General features: G+C 33.4%; 2 protein-coding genes across 3 annotated transcripts; one reads left to right on the top strand and one right to left on the bottom strand.

Moving 5' to 3' along the window:
• Positions 1-7,336: 7,336 nt before the first annotated feature.
• Positions 7,337-17,264, top strand: LOC134693807 (putative nuclease HARBI1). 2 transcript variants are annotated; one of them, XM_063554722.1, is made up of 4 exons: positions 7,337-7,738; positions 13,100-13,430; positions 13,869-14,192; positions 17,086-17,246. In XM_063554722.1, the coding sequence occupies exons 1-4, from the start codon at positions 7,526-7,528 to the stop codon at positions 17,244-17,246; spliced, it is 1,029 nt and encodes a 342-aa protein (XP_063410792.1). In that variant the 5' UTR covers positions 7,337-7,525. The 2 variants fall into 2 exon arrangements, 1 of the variants encoding a protein (XP_063410792.1); XR_010102480.1 differs by lacking the exons at positions 7,337-7,738; positions 13,100-13,430; positions 13,869-14,192 and adding an exon at positions 15,050-15,258 and having other exon boundaries at positions 17,086-17,264.
• Positions 17,254-21,707, bottom strand: LOC134693809 (uncharacterized). The gene is made up of 3 exons (XM_063554724.1): positions 21,249-21,707; positions 19,461-19,656; positions 17,254-18,421 (listed from the first exon to the last, which is right to left on the bottom strand). Exons 1-3 carry the CDS (start codon positions 21,676-21,678, stop codon positions 18,274-18,276), a joined length of 774 nt encoding a protein of 257 aa, XP_063410794.1. The 5' UTR covers positions 21,679-21,707; the 3' UTR covers positions 17,254-18,273.
• Between the last annotated feature and the right edge of the window lie 299 nt (positions 21,708-22,006).

Below are 22,006 nucleotides of genomic sequence, written 5' to 3'. Positions count from 1 at the left end.
TTCATTAGAACAGACTATACAAAGTTTGGATTCGGGCAAGAATGCTACCGAAAATACGAATTCAACCAAACAAGATGATGAATCAGAACAGAAGGAGATTATATCACGTGATTCGGGGACACTGAGTCCAGTCTCAAGTGGTAGTAAGACCCATGCAAACGTAACCAAGAAGATAGGGTCTCTCAATGATGCCTTAAATCCAAAGATTTCACCCAAGATGGATGACAGTTCAGATTCCAGTGAGTCGAGGACACAGGCTCAAGACTTACCTGGGAATCATCAGATGACGAAAGAAAAGCACCCGCCAAAAATCAGTCGATATGGACGCAAAATAAAGCAACCCTTACGTTTCAAAGATTGACAAAAACATTTGTGCAAAAAAATAAGAGATATTCTTATTGAGAACTGTCTGTTTATAAAGAAAAGGGGAATAGTGTAACGGTTATTGGGTTCGGGATTGTGAACTTGTTTTTATGTTGTTCGTTCTATAAATAAAGTTTGAGTACTGCAGACGCCTTTTTGTCACAGACAAGTTTTTGTAGATCTCTGCTATTTGTGGTGCCAAATAGCACCCACGTTGCTTGAGAAGTGTTTCAGGCATCACAATACTATCACATCCAGAAAACATGATAAAAATTAGGATCCCAGTTAAAACCTTAACTGCCATGTTAAACATTTACATAAACAAGGTGATGTGAGACTCTGTACAATATTTCTAATTAAAATATCTTCTATGTATACGTTTTATATATAACTCAAGGAAAATAGAAAAAAAAACGTTATTTTTAATTTGTCGACTTTGAAAAGTAATAAGCGCATTTGTAGTCGATCTTTATTGAGTTATCGCTCTTTCAGTATTAAATGTAATACTTGTCATTATTTTCGATAGAAACCAAAATAATAATGCACCAAATTTGTATACACCTCCATCACAATTAATGAAGCAAATCAACCAAGAGCGGCTTCTTTTTTATTTAGATATGATACGCACGATTCACATGAACTAAGTAAACATACGCATCTATGCTGTCTATTGCAAACACTTTATACTGCAACTAGTTGTGTTTATTTCCTGAATACAGTAACACAGCTATATTTTGTGCAATGTCAATTTCTACATGGATCCCTTTTCCCACAATTAGGAATTCCTTAAAGAATGAAAATGAGCGTGAAATTAGTTTTACAATTTGAATATCTATCAATGTATTAATTTAAGTTGCAGTATAAAAACAACAGTCTTGACAGTAAATCAATGTCAGAAAAATATAAACTTTTTTGTATTCGGCTTGAGAAGGGTCCGATAGAACCTCGCCCTTCTCCAGTTTCCCAGCCTCATACTAAAAATATTTTTTGTGTTTATACATTGACCTAATATTGTATATGTATGATGCCCTCTAGATGTTATCTAGTTTGATTGTTTTATGTTTCCTTTTGGTTTCTCAGCCTAATACTAAACTTTTTTTTCTTTTTTGACATTGACCTAACATTGTATAATATGTATGCTGCCCTCTAGATGTTATCTAGTTTGATTGTTTTTTGTTTCCTTTTGGTTTCTTTGAGGGTATACCCTACATCTATTTTATATCAAAAAATATTACCTTTTAAATCCAATGCTACATAATACGAAATGGAAGAGGTACACAATGGTGTAGGTATGAAATGACTTTCTTCTAATGTTACTTGATAATCAAATAAAAAAAACTTCTCGAGTAAATGATAGTATTTAGTTACCAACTATATCATGCGTCTATATTGTCAAATTATCATTTTAACATTAGTTCAACGTTTTGCTTTAGCTTTTTGCCCTGACATTGTCATTTTTGGTTATCTTTTGACATTTTCAATATTTGTTCAGCACATTTCAGTCTTTCAGATTCATACTCCCTTTGAATTTTACTAAGCAAATAAAATATACAAAAGATCAATGAAATGGAGATGAGATTTTCGGCAACAAATAAAAAAAATCAGCAAACACCTTCAAAAACTGGTACAAGTAATGTTGCCGAGATTCAGAGAGATGATGCCTTTAAGGCTGTTGTCAATGAGTTAAAAACCGATGATAGATCCGTTCCTACTGTAATTCGTAATTATCCTTGACCAATTGAGGACCAGAAGGAAGCCATGGGCGAGATATAGGAAGATGCTGTCTTCTGACATCAGACTCGGACTTCCCTTGAACTGAATTTTAATGTGCGTATTGTTATGCGTTTACTTTTCTACATTGGTTAGAGGTATAGGGGGAGGGTTGAGATCTCACAAACATGTTTAATCCCGCCACATTTTTGCGCCTGTCCCAAGTCAGGAGCCTCTGGCCTTTGTTAGTCTTGTATTATTTTAATTTTAGTTTCTTGTGTACAATTTGGAAATTAGTGTGGCGTTCATTATCACTGAACTAGTATATATTTGTTTAGGGGCTAGCTGAAGGACGCCGCCAGGTGCGGGAACTTCTCGCTACATTGAAGACCTGTTGGTGACCTTCTGCTGTTATTTTTTTATTTGGTCAGGCTGTTGTCTCTTTGACACATTCACCATTTCCATTCTCAATTTTATCTATGGCCTTAGTCAACCTGTTCAAAATCAAGGATAGATCTGTGCCTACTGAAATTCGAGATGATCCTTGACCAATTGACCAGGAAGCCCTGGTCGAGATCTAGGAAGATGGTGTCCTGATGGCTGTAGTCAATGTGTTGAAAACTGAGGATAGATCTATGCCTACTGAAATTCGAGATGATCCTAGTCCAAATTGAGGACAAGCAGGAAGTCGACGTAAATCTAGCTGACGATCAGTATAACAGAACTACTATAATGTTGATAGTCCTAAGTATAAAGCTTTATTACAACTGTCACATAAACTTAACATTAACCAAGATATAAAACTAAATAAAGACCAATGAACCATGAGAAATTTCAGGACCAGCAGAAAGCCGACGTAAATCTAGCTGACGATCAGTATAACAGAACTACCATGCACATCAGCTTCCAAGAAAGAGGACAAATGTATAAGAGCAAAGCTTGTAAAGAACATTTCGTCATCTAGCTTATAGGTAACCACAGCAGAACCACACAAAATGAATAAAGAAAACTGGGAGAAGAAAAAATGCGACAATGGAATTGGACAGGCAAAACCAATTAGCCTATTAAAGATTTATAAATTAAAAGATGCCCAAAATTTTAAAGGCCATTGGTATTGAGTCAGATAGTAGTTATTCTGCTAAAAAAATAAGCTACTTCTATATCTGTTTCCAATTTTGTGTCAACCGAAGTTTTATAAATTAGCAGAATAACTCAGATGAAGCTTTTGCAAGAGCTACGGCAATCCTTTGAATGGCCAGAAAATAATAATAAATAAATAAAAGAACAAAACTAGAAAGTAAAGCTGAACAATATAAAAGAAAAATTAACATGTCCTGTAATCTAAAAAATATAATGAAAATTAGAAGAAACAAATAATAGATTAAATCATTTACCGTTCGTCATTCATTTATCATCAACCGAAAAATTAAATTATCTGATGAAGCTGAATTTCATTTTCAGTCGTGTGTTCATTTTTGTCATGACAACCAATGAAATATAAATCCAACAGATACAACATATCTGTCACGATCCAGATGAATTTTATAGAGTTATCCACATATTTTTTCAGTCAAACTTGTATAAAGATAACGATTTGTGAAATCGTCGTTATGATCAAAGAATTGCACTTGCAGTCTTTGAGCAGAATGCCTTTTTTCACAGGTTATTTTATACATAGTTTTAACATACGCTTTAATGTATATATTTCCGTTTGGCCTAACTTTGGTTCACCTGTGTTTAAACGCACACTGATTAGACTTTGACCTATTTACACACCTGTTGACTATTTTTAAATTGTGGTCAATCGAGTTCTTCCGACAGGTTTTGCTATTTTTAAACAGTGGTCAGATGAGTTCTTAGGACACGTTGTCATTTTATTTCTGCTTTGGATTTTCGTGTGGAAGGATGCCACACTCGTTAGAGCATTTCATATTTGACATCTAAATTTAACCTACAATAGTTCTATTGTATATAGTGCATCAATTCCGAGGTAAGTGTTTTATTCTCACATATATTTATACTGTTCTGTGTTTTTCTTTTTGTTATCAAATTTCCGAAACTTTCAGACTTCTGCAGACAATTTTCCGTTGTGTTATAAATTGTTCAATTGATAATGCTTTGTAAACGGATTTAAAGATATGAAAACAATGTTTTATATTAAGATATTTGCGGTAACCGTTTTACTAGTAAACAAGAACAAGATTGTTAATTACGGTTACAAATTGAATGTACGTGATATTTATGTGTACAAGGTTCTGAATTTCCTTATGTACGTGAAACTATCATGCAAATTATGATATTTATTACATTATGACACATTTTGCTCCATATAAAATGTTTGTTCGTATTTATCTTCGTAAGTTAATAGAATGCATATGTTCATTTTATGAATGTGAGATTATAGAGTTCATGTTTATGTTGCATGAACGTGCAAGTAAATGCATATCTAAATTGATAACCGTACTAAAGAGTTTGTACAATTATCTTATTATTAGGTTCCAGCTTACACCAGAGTAATACAATGCTGCGGTGTTAAGGATTGAACGCATTCATACATAATTCATCAAACAACATATCTACGTATTATAGTGGAACTGTCGTGCACGATACCATAATCGTCATAACGATACATAGGGAAGAAATCTGGATATACAAACTTCTGAAGCTGTTGGACTATTTGTTTGGTTTGTTCTAATCGTTGATTCTTTAGTCAATATTGTAAAAATAGCACTGAAAGACTTATCCATCCGTCCGTCCGTGACAATATCGATGATGAAAACAACTACTGTGGATTCATCAATATTCGTTGGATACCAATTTTTGTGGATTTCGTGGGTACAGGGGAACCACGAATTTAAATGTTCAACGAAATACTGATTTTCTAAGGGAATGTATGCATAATTTGCAAAAACAACGAATTTACATATCCACGAATATGGAAGTTTTCATCAATCCACGAAAATTGGTACCCACGAAAATAAAGGAATCCACAGTATGATAGATAACCGTGCGACTGTCAACACATTACAAAACCCCAGAATGCAAATTAAAGCAATCCATAACAGCACCAAAATTAAAAGACTGAGTATAAATCATTTCAAGCGAGTTAACAAAGCGAACGGACTGATGGACAGCAGTAATAAACAGACACAAGTGTTTCCTTTCTTTTTCGATATTCTAATTTGAACAATAATATTCGAAGTCTAAAAGAAGGACAAAAGATACCAGAGGGACAGGCAAACTAGAAAATAAACTGACAAATACCCACATGGCTAACAATTAAAAGACAAAAATACAAATAGAAGAACAGAAGACACATCATAGAAAACTAAAGACTAAGCAACACGAACACAACCAACCACTTGGGGTAATCTCAGGTGCTCCGGAAGGGAAAGCAGATCCTGATCGACATGTGGCACCCGTCGAGTTTATAATGTTATTAAAATCCGGTAAATAATCTTAATTTGGTAGGTAACATTCGTGAAAAGGGAAAGGTTATTGTAGTAACGATATCAGGAACTTATCCGATATCATCTGTGAAACGGTTATTTCCTAACGGTAAGTTGTAACAGCACAACACAATTAAAAACTTTAAAAAAAATTACCATTTGGAAATGGCTTGACTCATTTTAATGGCTGGAAGCACACAAACAACTAACATATAGACAGAAGACACGAATGATTAATGTTAGAGTTCTCGCAGTGACTGATAGCTCAAAGTCATTTTAAAATGGTTTCCGTGTGTATAAATCGGTTTTGATATATTTATGTGATATCAATGACTTTGAGCTAGCTTTCAGTAAATGTGACTTTTATAATCTATTAATAAAAAAAGTATGATTGTATAGGCACAGTTATTCAGTTAAGGATGGGTAAAACGAGATAACGGATTATCAATCTGAAATCACAATCAGCTATCCGATATTACGGATTGTAAATATCAGGGATCACGGATTACTAGTCCAATCTAACGAATTAAAAATCCGAGATCAAATAAGCAATCTGAAATATCGCATTTTCAATCCCAGTCACGAAAGCCGTAGGGTCCGAGGGGTGATATTGGTCGTTTTGTGATACAGCATGCGGTACGAATTTCGCCATGTACATGTACTGACCTGTTTATCATATATATTTACAAAATCATATATATGATATGTTAGGGGACATTAATTTGATTTAAGGGCGTGGACCTGACACCTTTCAAAACAAATATTCAGGCCCTCATTTAGATGACAGTTTGTATTTATAATACATAAATAATAAATATTCTGGTCCCAAGTACATTTTTGTATCCATTTACCCTGCAAATATATCCGATAGAAACAGAAAATACGGAAAGAAGTATTATCAATTGTTTTGAGTAATATTAATGAATATTCGCCCTCCTTTCACCTAAATAATTATAACTTCGTTCCTGATATCTAGAAATGTGTATTATAAAATGACTCGGATATAAGTAATCAGGTAAAATATATGTTACTTCATGATGTAGTTTACCATGATAGAGTTAATTTGTAAACAATGTTTAATATGTTTACAATGGTCAAGTATGACAAATTGTGTTACACGTGACGGTTCTGTACGTCTAATACAAATTATTAGAGATACATATCTTATCTGAATTGTTATTCACCCCTAGCTATTTATCACGTTAATATATCCAATTAGTAGTTCAGCTGCATATTTTTGTTTGAGGATTATCCCTTAATAAGCATTGGTATTACCAATTGGAGGTCGTTAATTGCGAATAATCCAATTGTCAATCATGTGGGTATGTCTTGGATTTAAAGAAAAATAATTGATGCTTTAAACTAATGAATAAATTCTTTAATTATCTTTTAATTGGTTCATACAATTGAAAATGGAAATGGGGAATGTGTCAAAGAGACAACAACCCGACTACAGAAAAAACAACAGCAGCAGGTCATCAACAGGTCTTCAATGTAGCGAGTAATTCCCGCACCCGGAGGCGTCCTTCAGCTGGCACCTAAACAAATATATACTAGTTCAGTGATAATGAACGTCATTTTAATTTCCAAATTGTACACTAGAAACTAAAATTAAAATATTACAGGACTAACAAAGGCCAGAGGTTCTTGTATCTTGTATAAATTTGAAATCTTGTAATTATCGCCTTATATCGTCTTATGAAATGTGAACGACTTGACGTGTACAATTTGGACTAAATAAATAAAAGATATAAGAAAAGTGAATAAAATGGTTGAGTTACAAATCTGAAAGTTCAGTGATTAGAAGTCAGCAGCCGGTTGTACGAACGTTTCATTAAAGTTAACGGCTCATTAAAGTGTCATTAGCGCATCATTAACTAATGTGTCATTAAATCTGTTGTACAAATATTTTAATGAAGTAAAAGTTCATTAAACTGTCATTAAAAATCAAATTATTTAATGATGCCCATGGGGCATCATTAAGCGTTCATTAGCAATTAAAGATGGCAGCCAATGTTTTATTTGACCAACTCGGACGCCAGCGAAATGACCGTGTGTACAGGGAAAGGATTGATCACTTAGATCAAATGCGCGACGAGGAAGTTAGGAAAAGATACAGATTCAACAAAGAAAGTATCAGGTTCATTTGTAACTTACTTAGAGACAAACTGCAGCAACCCACTAAGAGATCACAGGCTCTCTCTGTAGAGCTCCAGGTAAATTATGAAACAGTTTTCGCATACAAACACATTTCCACCTGTCAAAATACTGTTTACTAAATGACGTCATATATCTATAACATTGGGAGCGATAACGGGCACTATTTTGGTTCCCGATCCGGTTTCTTCCATCAAATAGTAAACCTAATTGTTACACCTGTACCCGATTATAAAAGTAAATAAACATATTGAATCAAATTCCAGGTATAACAAGATCACCATCTCCAAGAAGGGTGTTATAAAATTACTGGACAAGATTAATCCTAATAAAGCAACTGGTCCAGATCAAATTTGCGGAACAGTACTTAAAGAACTTAGTAGCGACATTTCAACTGCAATCACCTACATCTTCCAAAAACCACTCGACTCAGGAAAAATCCCAAAAGATTGGAAACATGCAAATGTCTGTCCTGTTTTTAAAAAAGGTGATAAACACAACGCAATAAATTATAGACCCATATCTCTCACATGCATACTTTGTAAGATCATGGAACATATAATAGCCAGTAGTATGATGGACCACCTAGAAAATAACAATATTTTGTACGACCTTCAACACGGATTTCGAGCAAATAGAACATGCGAAACCCAACTAGTATCATTCATCCAAGAACTAGCAAAAAATAACAACAGTAACATCCAAACCGACATAATTGTGATGGACTTTGCCAAAGCCTTTGACAAAGTTCCTCACAAAAGACTTCTCTACAAACTGAAACATTATGGCATTGATGACAACACCTTACAATGGATAGAAGATTTTCTCACATCTCGGACACAAACAGTGATTATTGATGGTGTTCAGTCAGACAAAATAAACGTAACATCTGGTGTTCCCCAAGGAACAGTTTTGGGTCCGATCCTTTTCCTTGTATACATAAATGACTTTAACGAATACATCAAACACAGTACCCTCAGATTATTTGCAGATGATAGTGTAACGGAGGGGGTCGGTGACGACACCTTCCGGGTCGTGTAGCGGCCAGTACTTCGCCCCTATTCGACCATTGGGATACCTGATATCAGATTATGGCTGAACAATAGACAATGAATCAAACGAAACTATGTTTTATTCACAAATGTACAATAATTGCATGTATTAAACAAAGTCGGAATTAAACAGGAGTCAGAAAACTTTCTAAACTGAAGTTCAAAAATAGAGTAATTTCAAAGGTAAAATGAAAAATGAATTGTTCCCAGAGTTAGTCCTAAAAGTAAAGTAAGTTTTCTTCGCGTTGTGTTTTAAAGTAGTAAAATTTGCACCATAAAGGGGTGACTAACTCTGGCGAACTGCACCGAAGTGGTGGCTAACTCTAAACTCAAGTGAACTGATACAGTCCGGCGAGTATTGGGAGGCCTGTGCGAGGCCGACTCCGACTGAATATCAAATGATATTCTAAACTTGTCATTAAACAGGGTAACTTTAACTAAAACGGTACTGAAGAAAAGTTGAATAAATAAATATTCATAAAACATTATAAAAACATCGAAAGTTAAATACTAAAACAGTTAAATTAACAATCCTTACTTTTATCTTATTGTGTTTAAATAAAATTGAACTTAAAATAACCATTTAAATACTAAATAATTAATCTGTCCAAATTAAGGGGAATTAACCTAGGCAAATCAAGGCACATCTATTACATTCCTCCCCCCTTAGGACAAATATTAAAGAAATTAATATTTGGGAAAAAAATATTTAAAATAGATGTGTTGAAAACAATAAATAATATAAAACAATGCAAATAAAATGTCAATTAATGTCACAAAAATGTCAAATAAACACACGGCCCAACCATCGGGAAAGTTCCACACGGTATAAACGTCCAGGAATAGGCGGTAAACACAGTTTATAAAGTACAATAATCCATAGCATATATATCCAACGGTAAATGGCCACAGCATATGTACAGCATTCCACAAATAGTCCTTCAAACGGAAACGGAATGTAAATACGGCTAATCTGCATGGTTCAAGTTGTACCAGGTATAGTCCACCAATTGTTGATCTCACAAAAAACACTTTTAACATGTGTTTTCGGGTTCTTAAAGTCCATCGTTGTACCAGGTTTAGTCCACCATTGTAGATCTCACAGAATCACATTAAACATATGATTCCGGGTTCAAGATGATCAAACGTTGTACCAAAAGTAAGAAAGGTGTTCTCGATACAAGAACGGCTTACTATATCAGCTGGTTGTCTTCACACATAAACTAACTGCCACTCAATAGATTTCTGCCATGACTTTAAAAAGTCACAAAAGGAATACCATAACCCAATGAAACAAATTCAAAACAATAAAACTTGTTCAGAGAGGTTAAAAATCCAAATAAATGAGCAAACTCATAAATAAAACTATTCCAACAAGAAACTACTCTACAATCTAAACAAACCAACATCTAAAGAAAACACAATCTAATCAAACAACGTTTTTGAGGGTGGTTTCGATAACAAAACCGGCTCATTAACGTGACCAAGAAAAACAACAATTGTCAAATCCAAAAACTTTGAAACCATACCTTCTAAACAATAATATAAACTGACAAAATAAGTAAAATACTAAATATACAAATTAAAACAAATAAAACATATTATATGAAAACTTTAACTGGCTTATCCTTCCAACAAGAAAAATCATCCATGCTAGAAATCAAATAATCAGATAAAGAACTACATGTATGCAAATCAGTTGGAAATAAACTTTGAACTCTTTTGACAACTCTACATGATTTTTTCACATTCTTATTACATGTTTTAACTGAAGTAGAAACTGGTTTTTCTGGTTCAACAACATGAACAGAATTGACACTTTTACAAACTTTATTGGGACACTTAGCTCTGATATGTCCAACTACCGAACAATTAAAACATTTTCTAACTTTAAACTTCCTACAAACCAGTTTCTTAAGAACTTTGACAATTTGATCAAAACCAGACTTCAAACAACTTAAATCTAAACTTTCTTCCCTTTCCTCAATTTCACATTCAACAGGTTCAACTGTCAACTTAAAAGACTCAAACTCTGTAGCCAAAAATATAGCATCATCAAAAGTTGCAGGATGCTTAAAACGAACAAACTCTCCCATTTCCTTCTCTAATTTGTCAATGAAAATGTCCATACCAAAAGGTTCCATACTATGGAAATTATCTGGATATGCACGATGGCATAAAAGTTTTAATCTATGTCCAAAATCAAACACAGATTCATCTGGCAAAATTGTACAATTTTTCAGTTGAAATTTATTAAAAAGTATCCTTTCCTTAGGATTAAAGCGTTGAATTAACAAACTTTTCAAAAAACTGTAGCTTTGCAACTTAACAGGAGTAAGAAGACGTAAAATAGTTCGTGCTTCTTCTCTTAAATTTATTACTAACTGAAGAGCCATTTCAGAAAAATTCCAGTTATTCCAAAAACTAACTGCTTCAAATTGAATAAAATAATCTTGTACATCAGCACTAACACCATCAAAAGTACAAGGTTTCTGTTCAAACTTTATCATTTTAAAAATCAAAAATTTAAACAAAATCAAAAATAAATGTAATTAAGATATTCAAACCAAAACCTGAGGGATCAGATATCCTGGTCACGGCACCATTTGTAACGGAGGGGGTCGGTGACGACACCTCCCGGGACGTGTAGCGGCCAGTACTTCGCCCCTATTCGACCATTGGGATACCTGATATCAGATTATGGCTGAACAATAGACAATGAATCAAACGAAACTATGTTTTATTCACAAATGTACAATAATTGCATGTATTAAACAAAGTCGGAATTAAACAGGAGTCAGAAAACTTTCTAAACTGAAGTTCAAAAATAGAGTAATTTCAAAGGTAAAATGAAAAATGAATTGTTCCCAGAGTTAGTCCTAAAAGTAAAGTAAGTTTTCTTCGCGTTGTGTTTTAAAGTAGTAAAATTTGCACCATAAAGGGGTGACTAACTCTGGCGAACTGCACCGAAGTGGTGGCTAACTCTAAACTCAAGTGAACTGATACAGTCCGGCGAGTATTGGGAGGCCTGTGCGAGGCCGACTCCGACTGAATATCAAATGATATTCTAAACTTGTCATTAAACAGGGTAACTTTAACTAAAACGGTACTGAAGAAAAGTTGAATAAATAAATATTCATAAAACATTATAAAAACATCGAAAGTTAAATACTAAAACAGTTAAATTAACAATCCTTACTTTTATCTTATTGTGTTTAAATAAAATTGAACTTAAAATAACCATTTAAATACTAAATAATTAATCTGTCCAAATTAAGGGGAATTAACCTAGGCAAATCAAGGCACATCTATTACAATAGCATAATTTATAAAACAATACGAAACAAAGAAGACACAAAAAAAATTGGGCAACACATGAGAAAATGCGAATTAGAACCCGCATCATTTTCTTCTACAAATTATACATCATCTTGTTGCCATATATCCGACAGACCTACTTACACAATCTGATACAAGAACACGACAGCATTCACATATTTACTCTTTCAGACCCATACAAACCACTAAAGACTCATACAAGTACTCATTCTACCCTAGAACAATCTTGCAATGGAACCTTCTCCCAGTAGCTGCAGTTCAATGTACTACTCTTGAAAGCTTCCGAGAACAGATTCCAATATCTGTTCTAAAAAAATTTAAACATTTAAATAAATTCCACAATGTATATAGTTTTAACTAAAATGTATAGTACAAAAACAGAAGAAAAAGAAGTTATGTTGAAATTTTTATTTTTATTTTTGTATTATTCACTGTAAATAAAATTTATATCCCACGGTGACGCACGTGCGGCATAGTAAAATCAGTGCCCGGCACGTTATCATCAGTATGTTGATGGAGTGCTGAATTATAAAGAAGAAGAAGATAACACAAATCTGTATATTACAAATGTTAGTCCGAGATTGCTTTGACGTTTGAATGCCCTTTTATGGATTTGCCACGGGAATAAAGAGCACTCCAAAGCAAAAACATAATTGTCCTTGTATTGTTCTTTTCTATCTCGAAATCGGTATTTATTATGTGACACATTTCTAGGAGAGTCCGCTTAACTATATCATAAAGAGAATACATGAATACTTGGATAAAACTTGGTTCGGGTACGCTCTAAAAATAACAAAGAGAAAAAAAGCTGGATTTGTTTACGCTATCCAGAATGAATTTAGGGGAGGGGGAGGGGTAGTATAATTCTTGATAACTATGAATATTATCAAAGACAGGTGAAAATTAAAATGACTTTAAGTGTATAATTATGAATTGACTTTCCGTAAACAAAGATGCAATAAAGATGAAAAATAAAATCTGTTAATGTACAAGTCTGTACGACATTTAAAACATTTCTTTTAAATATAGGTCTTGATAGCATTACGTTTCTATGCTACTGGCAACTTTCTGCAAGTGTTGGGAGATACTGTGGGAATAGATAAGGGAACTGCATCTCGAGTCGTAAGAAAGGTATCCCTTGCCTTGTCAGAGCTCCTCCCAGTTTATGTAAAATGGCCTTCCGAGGACGAGAAGAGAGAAATAAAGAATGATTTCTACAAAATGGCTGGCTTCCCTGGAGTAATTGGCTGTATTGATGGGACACATGTTCGGATACAGCGCCCGTCTGAAAATGAACCTGCCTTTATAAACAGAAAAGGGTACCCTTCCATCAATGTACAGGCTGTTTGTGACAGCAAAGGTATGTACTGCAAGTATAAAATAAATCTTTCTGTCAAACCAAGAGTACATGCCATTCAATCGCTTGTCATGTTACTAATTAAACGCTAGGTTGGTAGCCGAATCACAATTCAAGTATAAACTGAAGACTTAATTCTGTAGTCAGAGTTTTAAAAATATGTGATTCCCTTTATGGGCCCTGTAATTTGGGATATAAAAATATTCTATCTTATTCTGTTCTTAGTATTCTATACTACAAACCCCGTATTAATTTATGTGAATTACAACGTTAACACTGGAATATCTCCAATACATGCGGAAACGACTCTGTTAAAATTTTAAATCGCTTCCCCTTTAAAAAAAAAAAAGAGAAAAAAACATCGCCTGATACTCGAATATAATTTAATTTAGTTGAAGTTATATTTGGTTTAATTCATATAGTAAAATCTCTTTATTCTAGGAAGGTTCACAAATCTAGTAGCAAGATGGCCAGGCAGTACCCACGACAGCCATATGCTAAGAACCAGCAACCTAAGAACCGTTTTAGAGAGGGACAACAACGGTTTGCAAAATGGTATTCTTCTTGGTGACAGTGGTTATGCCTGCAAACCATATTTAGTAACACCATACTTGAGACCATCTGACCAGAGCCAAGAAAGATACAATGGTTCACATTGCAGAACAAGAGTTACAATAGAAAGAGCTTTTGGTTGGTGGAAAAGACGTTTCCACTGTCTACATGGAGAACTTAGGATGCACCCTGAGAGAGTCTGCACAATAATTGGTATGCTATCTTTAAAACCCGATAAGTATAGTGTCTAAAATATATATAAAATATAATATACGGGAGTTTTTTTCATTAATCAATATTTTCGACTGACAGTGAAATACTGTATTCATTTAGTGACTAACTATTTTTTACCTGGGAAAGGGGCTGGTCAGTTTGAAATCAAACTCACAAAGTTTTCTTGACCCCCCCCTGTAATATTTCACTTTTTTTATTTGATCCCCCTCTACCGTTGCCTATTAAACATACCAAAATTTTGTTCACAAAAATATTGCAAACAATAAATATCCTCAGTGGATTGAGTCCAAAACCATATTTTGCCTTGAAATAGGGCTCTCAAGAATATTAGTTGATAGATCGGCAAGCCAGTACTTTGAACTTTTTTTCTGACTTTTTTCGGATTTCCTGTATACTGTACTATATTTTTTTTTAATTGTATTACTAAACAAGTTAATCACAACATTTATAGCTGACCATGCAATATGGGCTGTGCTCATTGTTGAAGGCGGTATGGTGACTTGTAGTTGTTAATTTCTGTTTCATTTTTGGCTCCTTTAGACGTTTGTCTCATTGGCAATCGTACCATATATTCATTTAACATTTGATTTGTGAATGCAGGAGAGAGTGGTGTCGCTCCCTTTTAATATATTTTTAAAAATTTGGTTGATGATATCGGAAGAGATTATTCAAACATGACGACAGCGCCACCCCCTTTTTTCCATATGTTAGTTTATACATTGTAAACTGCCTTCTTACATTTTCTTTCATGAAACCAGAGACATAAAATACAATTGTATTATATGTCTCTGATGAAATCACAAATATCTGAACCCCGTTAAATAAATGTTAGGTATACCTTTAATATATATTTGGGATAAAGATGTATCTAAGAGGCCATATTACCCTTTGTGAGCCTCAATATGGCTTCTTTGTAGACATGCGCATATGTGATTGTTGAATACACATCTGCAATGGAATGCCGACCAACAGGTGCCCGTAAACATTGAAAAATAGTCTATCGGACAACAGCTTGCACACAATGATGCACTACATTGCTTTAAAGGTAGGAAGAAAACAAAGCTTGTCAACTTTTATCCCCGGGGACATCTGCCAGGCTCATAAAAAAGTAATTAATTCCAAGTTATCCGTCGTCAAGTATAATATTGTGCCAGCCGACTCGACCCATAAAACATTTGAGACAACTCGGACCCTCAGAGCTCGGAACATCTATGACTATGCAGACGATTGAGTGATGCTCCCTTTTTTTTTTTAAATTTCTCTACGATTTTGTCTTAGTTATTAAAGATGCCAATTATAATACATAAACATTTTTCTATAAATGCCCGGGTCCTCCACCATATTACAGACTAGGGGAATAGCTCCGGTAGCATGGATGGAGGCGATTATATACGGACACATAAAAACACATCTTCTCCATTTTCTACATTTTAATCAGACATAGATGACGTCACAAACATAAATTACAAAATACTGACAAAAGGGGAACAACTCTCTCTCACATACAGAAACATAATCTGACCATACATACTGCTATATAACAAATAGAGGGTGGTCAAAGGGGGTTCTGAAAACTGAAAAACATGAAATAAAAATTACAAAATAGTTGCATATTTTAGCAACCATATAAGTTGCATCTGAATTGAAAAGAATGATATTAAATTATTATTTTTTTTATTCTCTACCAAGCACATCAATCCAACGTTTTAATTATTGCAGACAAAATAGCATTATTTTCTATTTTGCCAGTGCCTTTCAAATAGCCACTGCCTATAATTAATTTCATGGACTTTATCTCCTATACCATACATGTACACATACAATATCTGTGCCAACTTTCAATAAATAAAGTTTACTGTTGGAATCAAATGCAGGACAAGCACATGCTTGTAAGGATAAGCACAAGAAATATAGAGAGTACTGACAAGAAACCACGAAAAAACAATCATTCCATATACCAAATTATAGTTGATTTATGCATTAACTTATGATAGAAACTAAGTAACATTAAGGGTATACATGTACATACTAAGTACAAATGTATGAAGCATCCAGGTCTTGGACCTTTTAAATTAAGCTTTTAAGAAGTTAGCCAACACTGCAGCCAGATCACTTTCCCTATTTCAAGTTAATTGCAATGAAAGTCTCAAGTTTAACAACAAGACATTTATGGTCAAAATACATGTTGTTGAAAGGCAGAAAAAGTTGTAGGAAAATAAGCCTTTACCATCCTCCAGATATAACACAAATCATCTTTTAATGCTTTGTCTTAAGTTAGCATAATTGACTGTTGAATTTGCATTTCACTTATTTTCAACCTTAAATTCATCTATTTGATTTCACATTATATGTTATTTAGGTCTCAGACATTCCTGGCTTGAGTTTATATTCCTTGAGCAGAATACATATATTGAAAAAATCAACCTGATATGTTCGGTATACATTCAGGATTTGCTGTGAATTTTTTGTATCGTGTACATGTATGTAATAATTGATAATAACACTTTTAACATTAAATTTAAGTATTCCAAGTGTAAATTGGATGATTTTGTAATGAAAATGTATAATGGATTGATACACGTCATTGTTTTCCCTCTGTAAGCCTCTGACATTCCTTAGTGTTCTGTAAAGCTTTTGACTACTAGTACCTCACATAGTAACTGGTGATATGATGACACCCCCTGGTTTTCCTGAATATATACTAACATCTCTGTGTTGTTATCTAATCACAAACCTTGACACATTTGTAATCTGTAATATTAGTTTATATTTGCAGAATTGAACATCCTGTAGTTTATTTTTTTTCAGGATCAATACATTGAAATACAACAATTTATATAGTTCACTATTGCTTTATTTTTTATTGAAATAGGTGCTTGTGCAGTCTTGCACAATTTGGCAATTCTTTTAAGAGAGCCACAATTGGACCAGGACCAAGATGTTGACATTGGGGAGATTAATGGACAAAACAATGGCCAAGAAGATGGAAATGGTGTAAGAAACTACATTACAAGAACCTTTTTTAGCCAATAATTAAATATATATATGCAGGTAAGTTGCTACACAGTACAAACAATTTAAGCATTCAAAATCATGAAATTCACACTAAGTAAACAAGTTATTAAGCAATGAGAATTTTTGGACATATAAATGATATTAAATGACCCCTACTGAAAAATACCAAAAATTTTAGATATAATTAAAGTGAAAAGGGTCCTTGTTTGATCATGTTCTGTATAAGACCAGAACAAACTGCAACCTTTAATTGCTTAAGGTGGCTCGGGCCTAATCGAAGTTTCTATCAGGAGTGCCATATTTTGGGTTATTTTACTCTTTCCAGAAAATCAATCAAATCAAATTGGTCGAAAAAAATAGGGGGTCACAAACTATTTAAGCTCAAAATTTTACTTTTAAACAGGTATGTAAAAGGACCATTTTTCAATGAAATGATCGGGAAAATAGAGGTGTTGACATATTTTTATCAGAATATCAAAAAAACGTTCTCTGATAATTGCTCCAAAAACTGTTATATGAAAAGCTAGAATATAGCTTCAAAGAATGAGCCAATAAAAAAAATAGGTCACCGATAAGTGAAACAAATATTTTTCCTTAAAACCCAAGTTTTGACGGGAAAATGGTGAAAATTGAAATGTCATTTTGACCCTTTAACAAATACAGATAATAACGAAAATATTCTATTAGTCACATAGCTACAATGATTCAACATTTCTAATCAATCAAAATATTCAAAAAAATCATATTGAATTTACCACAAATACTTTTGTAACTCATGCGTGAAATTATGCACAGTCGAAAAGTCCTGAGCCACCTTAATTCAACTTCATTGTGTCTTGGATGATGGGCTGTCCCATAAGCAGTCATACTAAATCTACATCTTTTAAATTGATATTCAGGCCATTGTGCTAAAAAAATATACTGAAACTAATGGTTAAAACAATATTATGCATCTAACCAGTGTGAAAAATATGTTAAGATAACAAACAAATATTCTCTTAAAACCAAAGTCGATATATGTAATCACAATAATCAAATAATTTAATCAATCTTCAATGTCTAGATGTATTTTAAGCTTCTTATTCATTAGTTCATAATATAGTGTTTGCTGAATTAATTTTTTCTTTTGTTCAACCAGCACCTCATATTGCATTCTTGTCACATCTTCAGGTTTTATTTTCCTCTTCTTGGTTCTGAAAGCATAGAAAAGTTTATTAAAAGCATTTTATTTGAGCAGTCATACAGTACATATAATTTTGTTTCCGAGGTTGAAGATAAGTCGCTGAGTGTTATTTACTGCTTTTAAAAAAAGACCTTTATCTCTGCTATTAATTTCTCCCTGTTCAAAGTGTTTGTCAGGATTGTTTTTATCCAAACAATTTATTGAAGAAAAAAACAAATATTTGTTGAGTCTTAGAGGCATGATTTTTTTATTAGTTGTTAATGGCTTTATACTAGCTGTCAGATAACTGTGAGTACTCTCAGATCTGTTCCTTGTGTCTTTTTGTGTCGGAATGTATAAGTACCCGGTTATGTCCACTTGTATTTTTTGTCTATCTGATGAGTTCAGCCTTTTTCAACTGATTTTTATAGTTCATTCTTAGGTAGTACTGTTTTACTACTCTCCAAGGTTAGGGGAGGGTTTGGATCCCGCTAACATGTTTAACCCTGCCACATTATTTATGTATGTGCCTGTCCCAAGTCAGGAGCCTGTAATTCAGTGGTAATCGTTTGTTCATGTGTTACATATTTGTTTTTCTTTCATTTTTTTACATAAATAATACCGTTAGTTTTCTCGTTTGAATTGTTTTACATTGTCTTATCAGGGCTTTTTATAGCTGACTTTATGGTATGGGCTTTGCTCATTGTTGAAGGCTGTATGGTGACTTATAATTGTTAATGTTTGTGTCATTTTGGTCTTTTGTGGATAGTTTTCTCATTGGCAATCATACCCCATCTTCTTTTTTATAGGTTGCTTAGAATACATATACTAGTATATGTAAAATTTAATTACTTAATTAATAATGTTTTAAAGGACAGACGAGAACAATTTTAACTAACATGGCCTCTGAGTCATGTATTTAACTAATAGTTTATTTCTGTATAAATAAATATCCTAGTTTGTATTATTATGTGAACCTTGTATAAAGGCTTTCACTTAAAATATTTTGCTAGAACAGCTTATGTCTCCATATATGATGTTATTTTAAAGTAATACAGGTAAATATATACTTTTCAGATGTTAAATGCACATCAATGATCTGCACATCTTCTGTTGATGCTGCAGGTGCTCTCTCTTCACACTCAATTGATGGACTGGGATGGCTTGTGGATACAGAATTAGCAGATCCTTCTTTGAATTGATCAACAAACTTTGATAGTAAATTCATTGATTGTGGCGTACTAACAATTTCAACTGCCTCATGACCTTAAAGACATAAAGAAAACTTTTCAAGCTTATCATAATAAATCAATGATTTGAAGTAATAAATAGTCTATTGATATATATTTTATAAGAAGATGTGGTATAATAGCCAAGGAGACAACTCTCCACCCAAGTCACCATGTATTTAAGGAATGACCGTTAAAAAAAATCTATGTTGAAATAACATCAAAAATATGGTGCACAATGAATAACCCGTGTTGCTTCTTTTTTTAAATTGTGCTTCACTATTCTTATTTTATTTCTAAAAAGACAGATAAAATATAACAGTTACCGGTAAGTTAATCGAAAGTGTGATCCCCAATGAAATATGAATACAGTAATATGATGCAGGTGCCTACAAAACAGACAAGTTACATGTTAAAATAATAATATTTTATTGTGTTGTACCTCTATCAAGTTCTTGTTGAAACTATTTTGGAAGCTAGGAGCTATCATGGAACTAAAGAAAACTTGTGTGAAGTTCACCAGGATAATGGTTAACAACATCGGGGGATATGGGTTAGCAACACCAAGGAGCTTTTTTAGGTTTTGTAACGACGTGCGTTAACCAATTAAAATCCTAGAAATATACTAAGCTGGGGATAATTAATTTTCACTCAAAACTTAAAACCAATAAAAAAAGTAAGAAGGTAACATTTTACATAAATATCTTAAATGATATAGCATACATAACCATGATAGTTGGCTTAAAATTTAATGTTCACATACACTGAAGTAACATAATATATGAACAGAGATATCATGTAATGATGAGAAAAAAATAGATCATATGGTAATTGTGTTTTTATATGTTTGACTGTTTTGTCTAAATGTTTGTATCATTAGTATTCAATAAAGAGTACATGTATATACATTGCAATGATGAATCATAAACATTTTGTATGAAGTACACAGCAGAAATAGTAGTATATAGGTAAGGCAGAAACCTGTAGGTAAATTTACATTAATGTATCAAAGAGTACCAGGTATATAGTGTCATTGACTCTTCTAAAATGAAAAAGGAACAGGGATACACTTTCTTGCAGTTGAAATCTCTCACTTAATCAGTCTTGCACTTATCAGTTATACAGCTTTGAGTTGTAAATTCCAGAACTTATATTATGGTGAAACAATTTGTCATCATGTGATGATTGAATACTATAATAGTACATCTACATATAATGCTTCTTAACTTTAATATGAATCAAATTATGAGAATTCTATAGAAGGCCCAATATCAGGTTTTTAAATTATGAATGCTGTATGTCTGAAGAATAATAATCCAAATATGGAAGTATGTACACTATACATTTATATATATATAGATTAGTTTAAATCTCAAAAGGGAAAAAAAAACACAAATAAAAACGTTTCATATGAAATTGTCGTTTTTTTAGGGGGAGGGGCATGACCTTTATCGGGATTACAGGATTGATGCTTTCGGGATGTCGGGATTTAGATTTTTTTAAATTCGGGACCTCTGGATTTCATTTGTTAAGCACGGGATCAGGACCCTTTCTACCCCATCTAATATCTATATTGATGACATAAAGTACATTTAAAATTAAATGTAAGCAAAACAAAACATATTGTACCTGTTGTTGTGAGACTGGAATCTTCAATTGGTGACTCCACCCCCTGCAATCCCGTAAAACTGGGGCAATCTTTGTATATGTCAACAATCCTCTCCTGTGCCTCTGTCAAAGGTTTTGGTGGTGGACCACCGCCAGTTCTCTGGTGGTCACGGGCCTTCTCTGAGTAGGCTTTTTTGGCCTCTTGATGCAAATTTGACCACTTATTTTTAATTTCTTTTGTGGATCTGGGGCACACACCTAAAGAGTTGACCCTTTCGGTTATGTGCTCCCAGATCAACTTTTTTTTTTCACTGGTCACGGAACTGGTGCCCTGACTTGAATTAAATTTATCACTGATAATGGATATGTTCTGTTGCACCAGTTCCGTGATCAATGTTATTTCAGACGATTCGAAGTTTTTTGAACGATTTCTCTGCGTCTTTTTCTCCATGTCTCTATAGTTTGGGCGTTGTTAGCAGACGACGGATGTTTACAACTTAGGGAATTGTGGGAAATATTTAGGGGAAAACCAATATTTAATGATAGTTTAATGACGCACCCTTCATTAAATGTTCATTAGTTAATAAGCAACAAAAGTGTGCTTCGTACAACACATTGACGTTGCGCACGATATTGGTGTCACTTTGGAAATATGGGTTAGATGGCGGGTAATTCGAATTCAAGCGCTTATCCTATACAATAGATAGCCATGTTATGCATATCATTCGAAAGGAAATAAACCATAGAAATCAATAATATAGATGAATTTGTGCTTTGTC

Source organism: Mytilus trossulus, chromosome 12 (genome assembly GCF_036588685.1).
Source record: "Mytilus trossulus isolate FHL-02 chromosome 12, PNRI_Mtr1.1.1.hap1, whole genome shotgun sequence".
NCBI classification, from domain to species: domain Eukaryota; kingdom Metazoa; phylum Mollusca; class Bivalvia; order Mytilida; family Mytilidae; genus Mytilus; species Mytilus trossulus.
Note: the sequence above shows the minus strand (reverse complement) of the source record. Positions and strands in the feature narration are given on the sequence as shown.

What these genes read in the sequence shown, in the direction of transcription:
- LOC134693807 (XM_063554722.1), top strand. Translation starts at nt 7,526, where the DNA reads ATGGCAGCCAATGTTTTATTTGACCAACTCGGACGCCAGCGAAATGAC. An exon ending in CTCTCTCTGTAGAGCTCCAG is followed by an intron (nt 7,739 to 13,099) that starts GTAAATTATGAA and finishes TTTTAAATATAG; the next exon opens with GTCTTGATAGCATTACGTTT. An exon ending in GAGAGTCTGCACAATAATTG is followed by an intron (nt 14,193 to 17,085) that starts GTATGCTATCTT and finishes TTATTGAAATAG; the next exon opens with GTGCTTGTGCAGTCTTGCAC.
- LOC134693809 (XM_063554724.1), bottom strand. Translation starts at nt 21,678, where the DNA reads ATGGAGAAAAAGACGCAGAGAAATCGTTCAAAAAACTTCGAATCGTCT. An exon ending in TTCCAGTCTCACAACAACAG is followed by an intron (nt 19,657 to 21,248) that starts GTACAATATGTT and finishes TATGTCTTTAAG; the next exon opens with GTCATGAGGCAGTTGAAATT. An exon ending in GTGCATTTAACATCTGAAAA is followed by an intron (nt 18,422 to 19,460) that starts GTATATATTTAC and finishes CTATGCTTTCAG; the next exon opens with AACCAAGAAGAGGAAAATAA.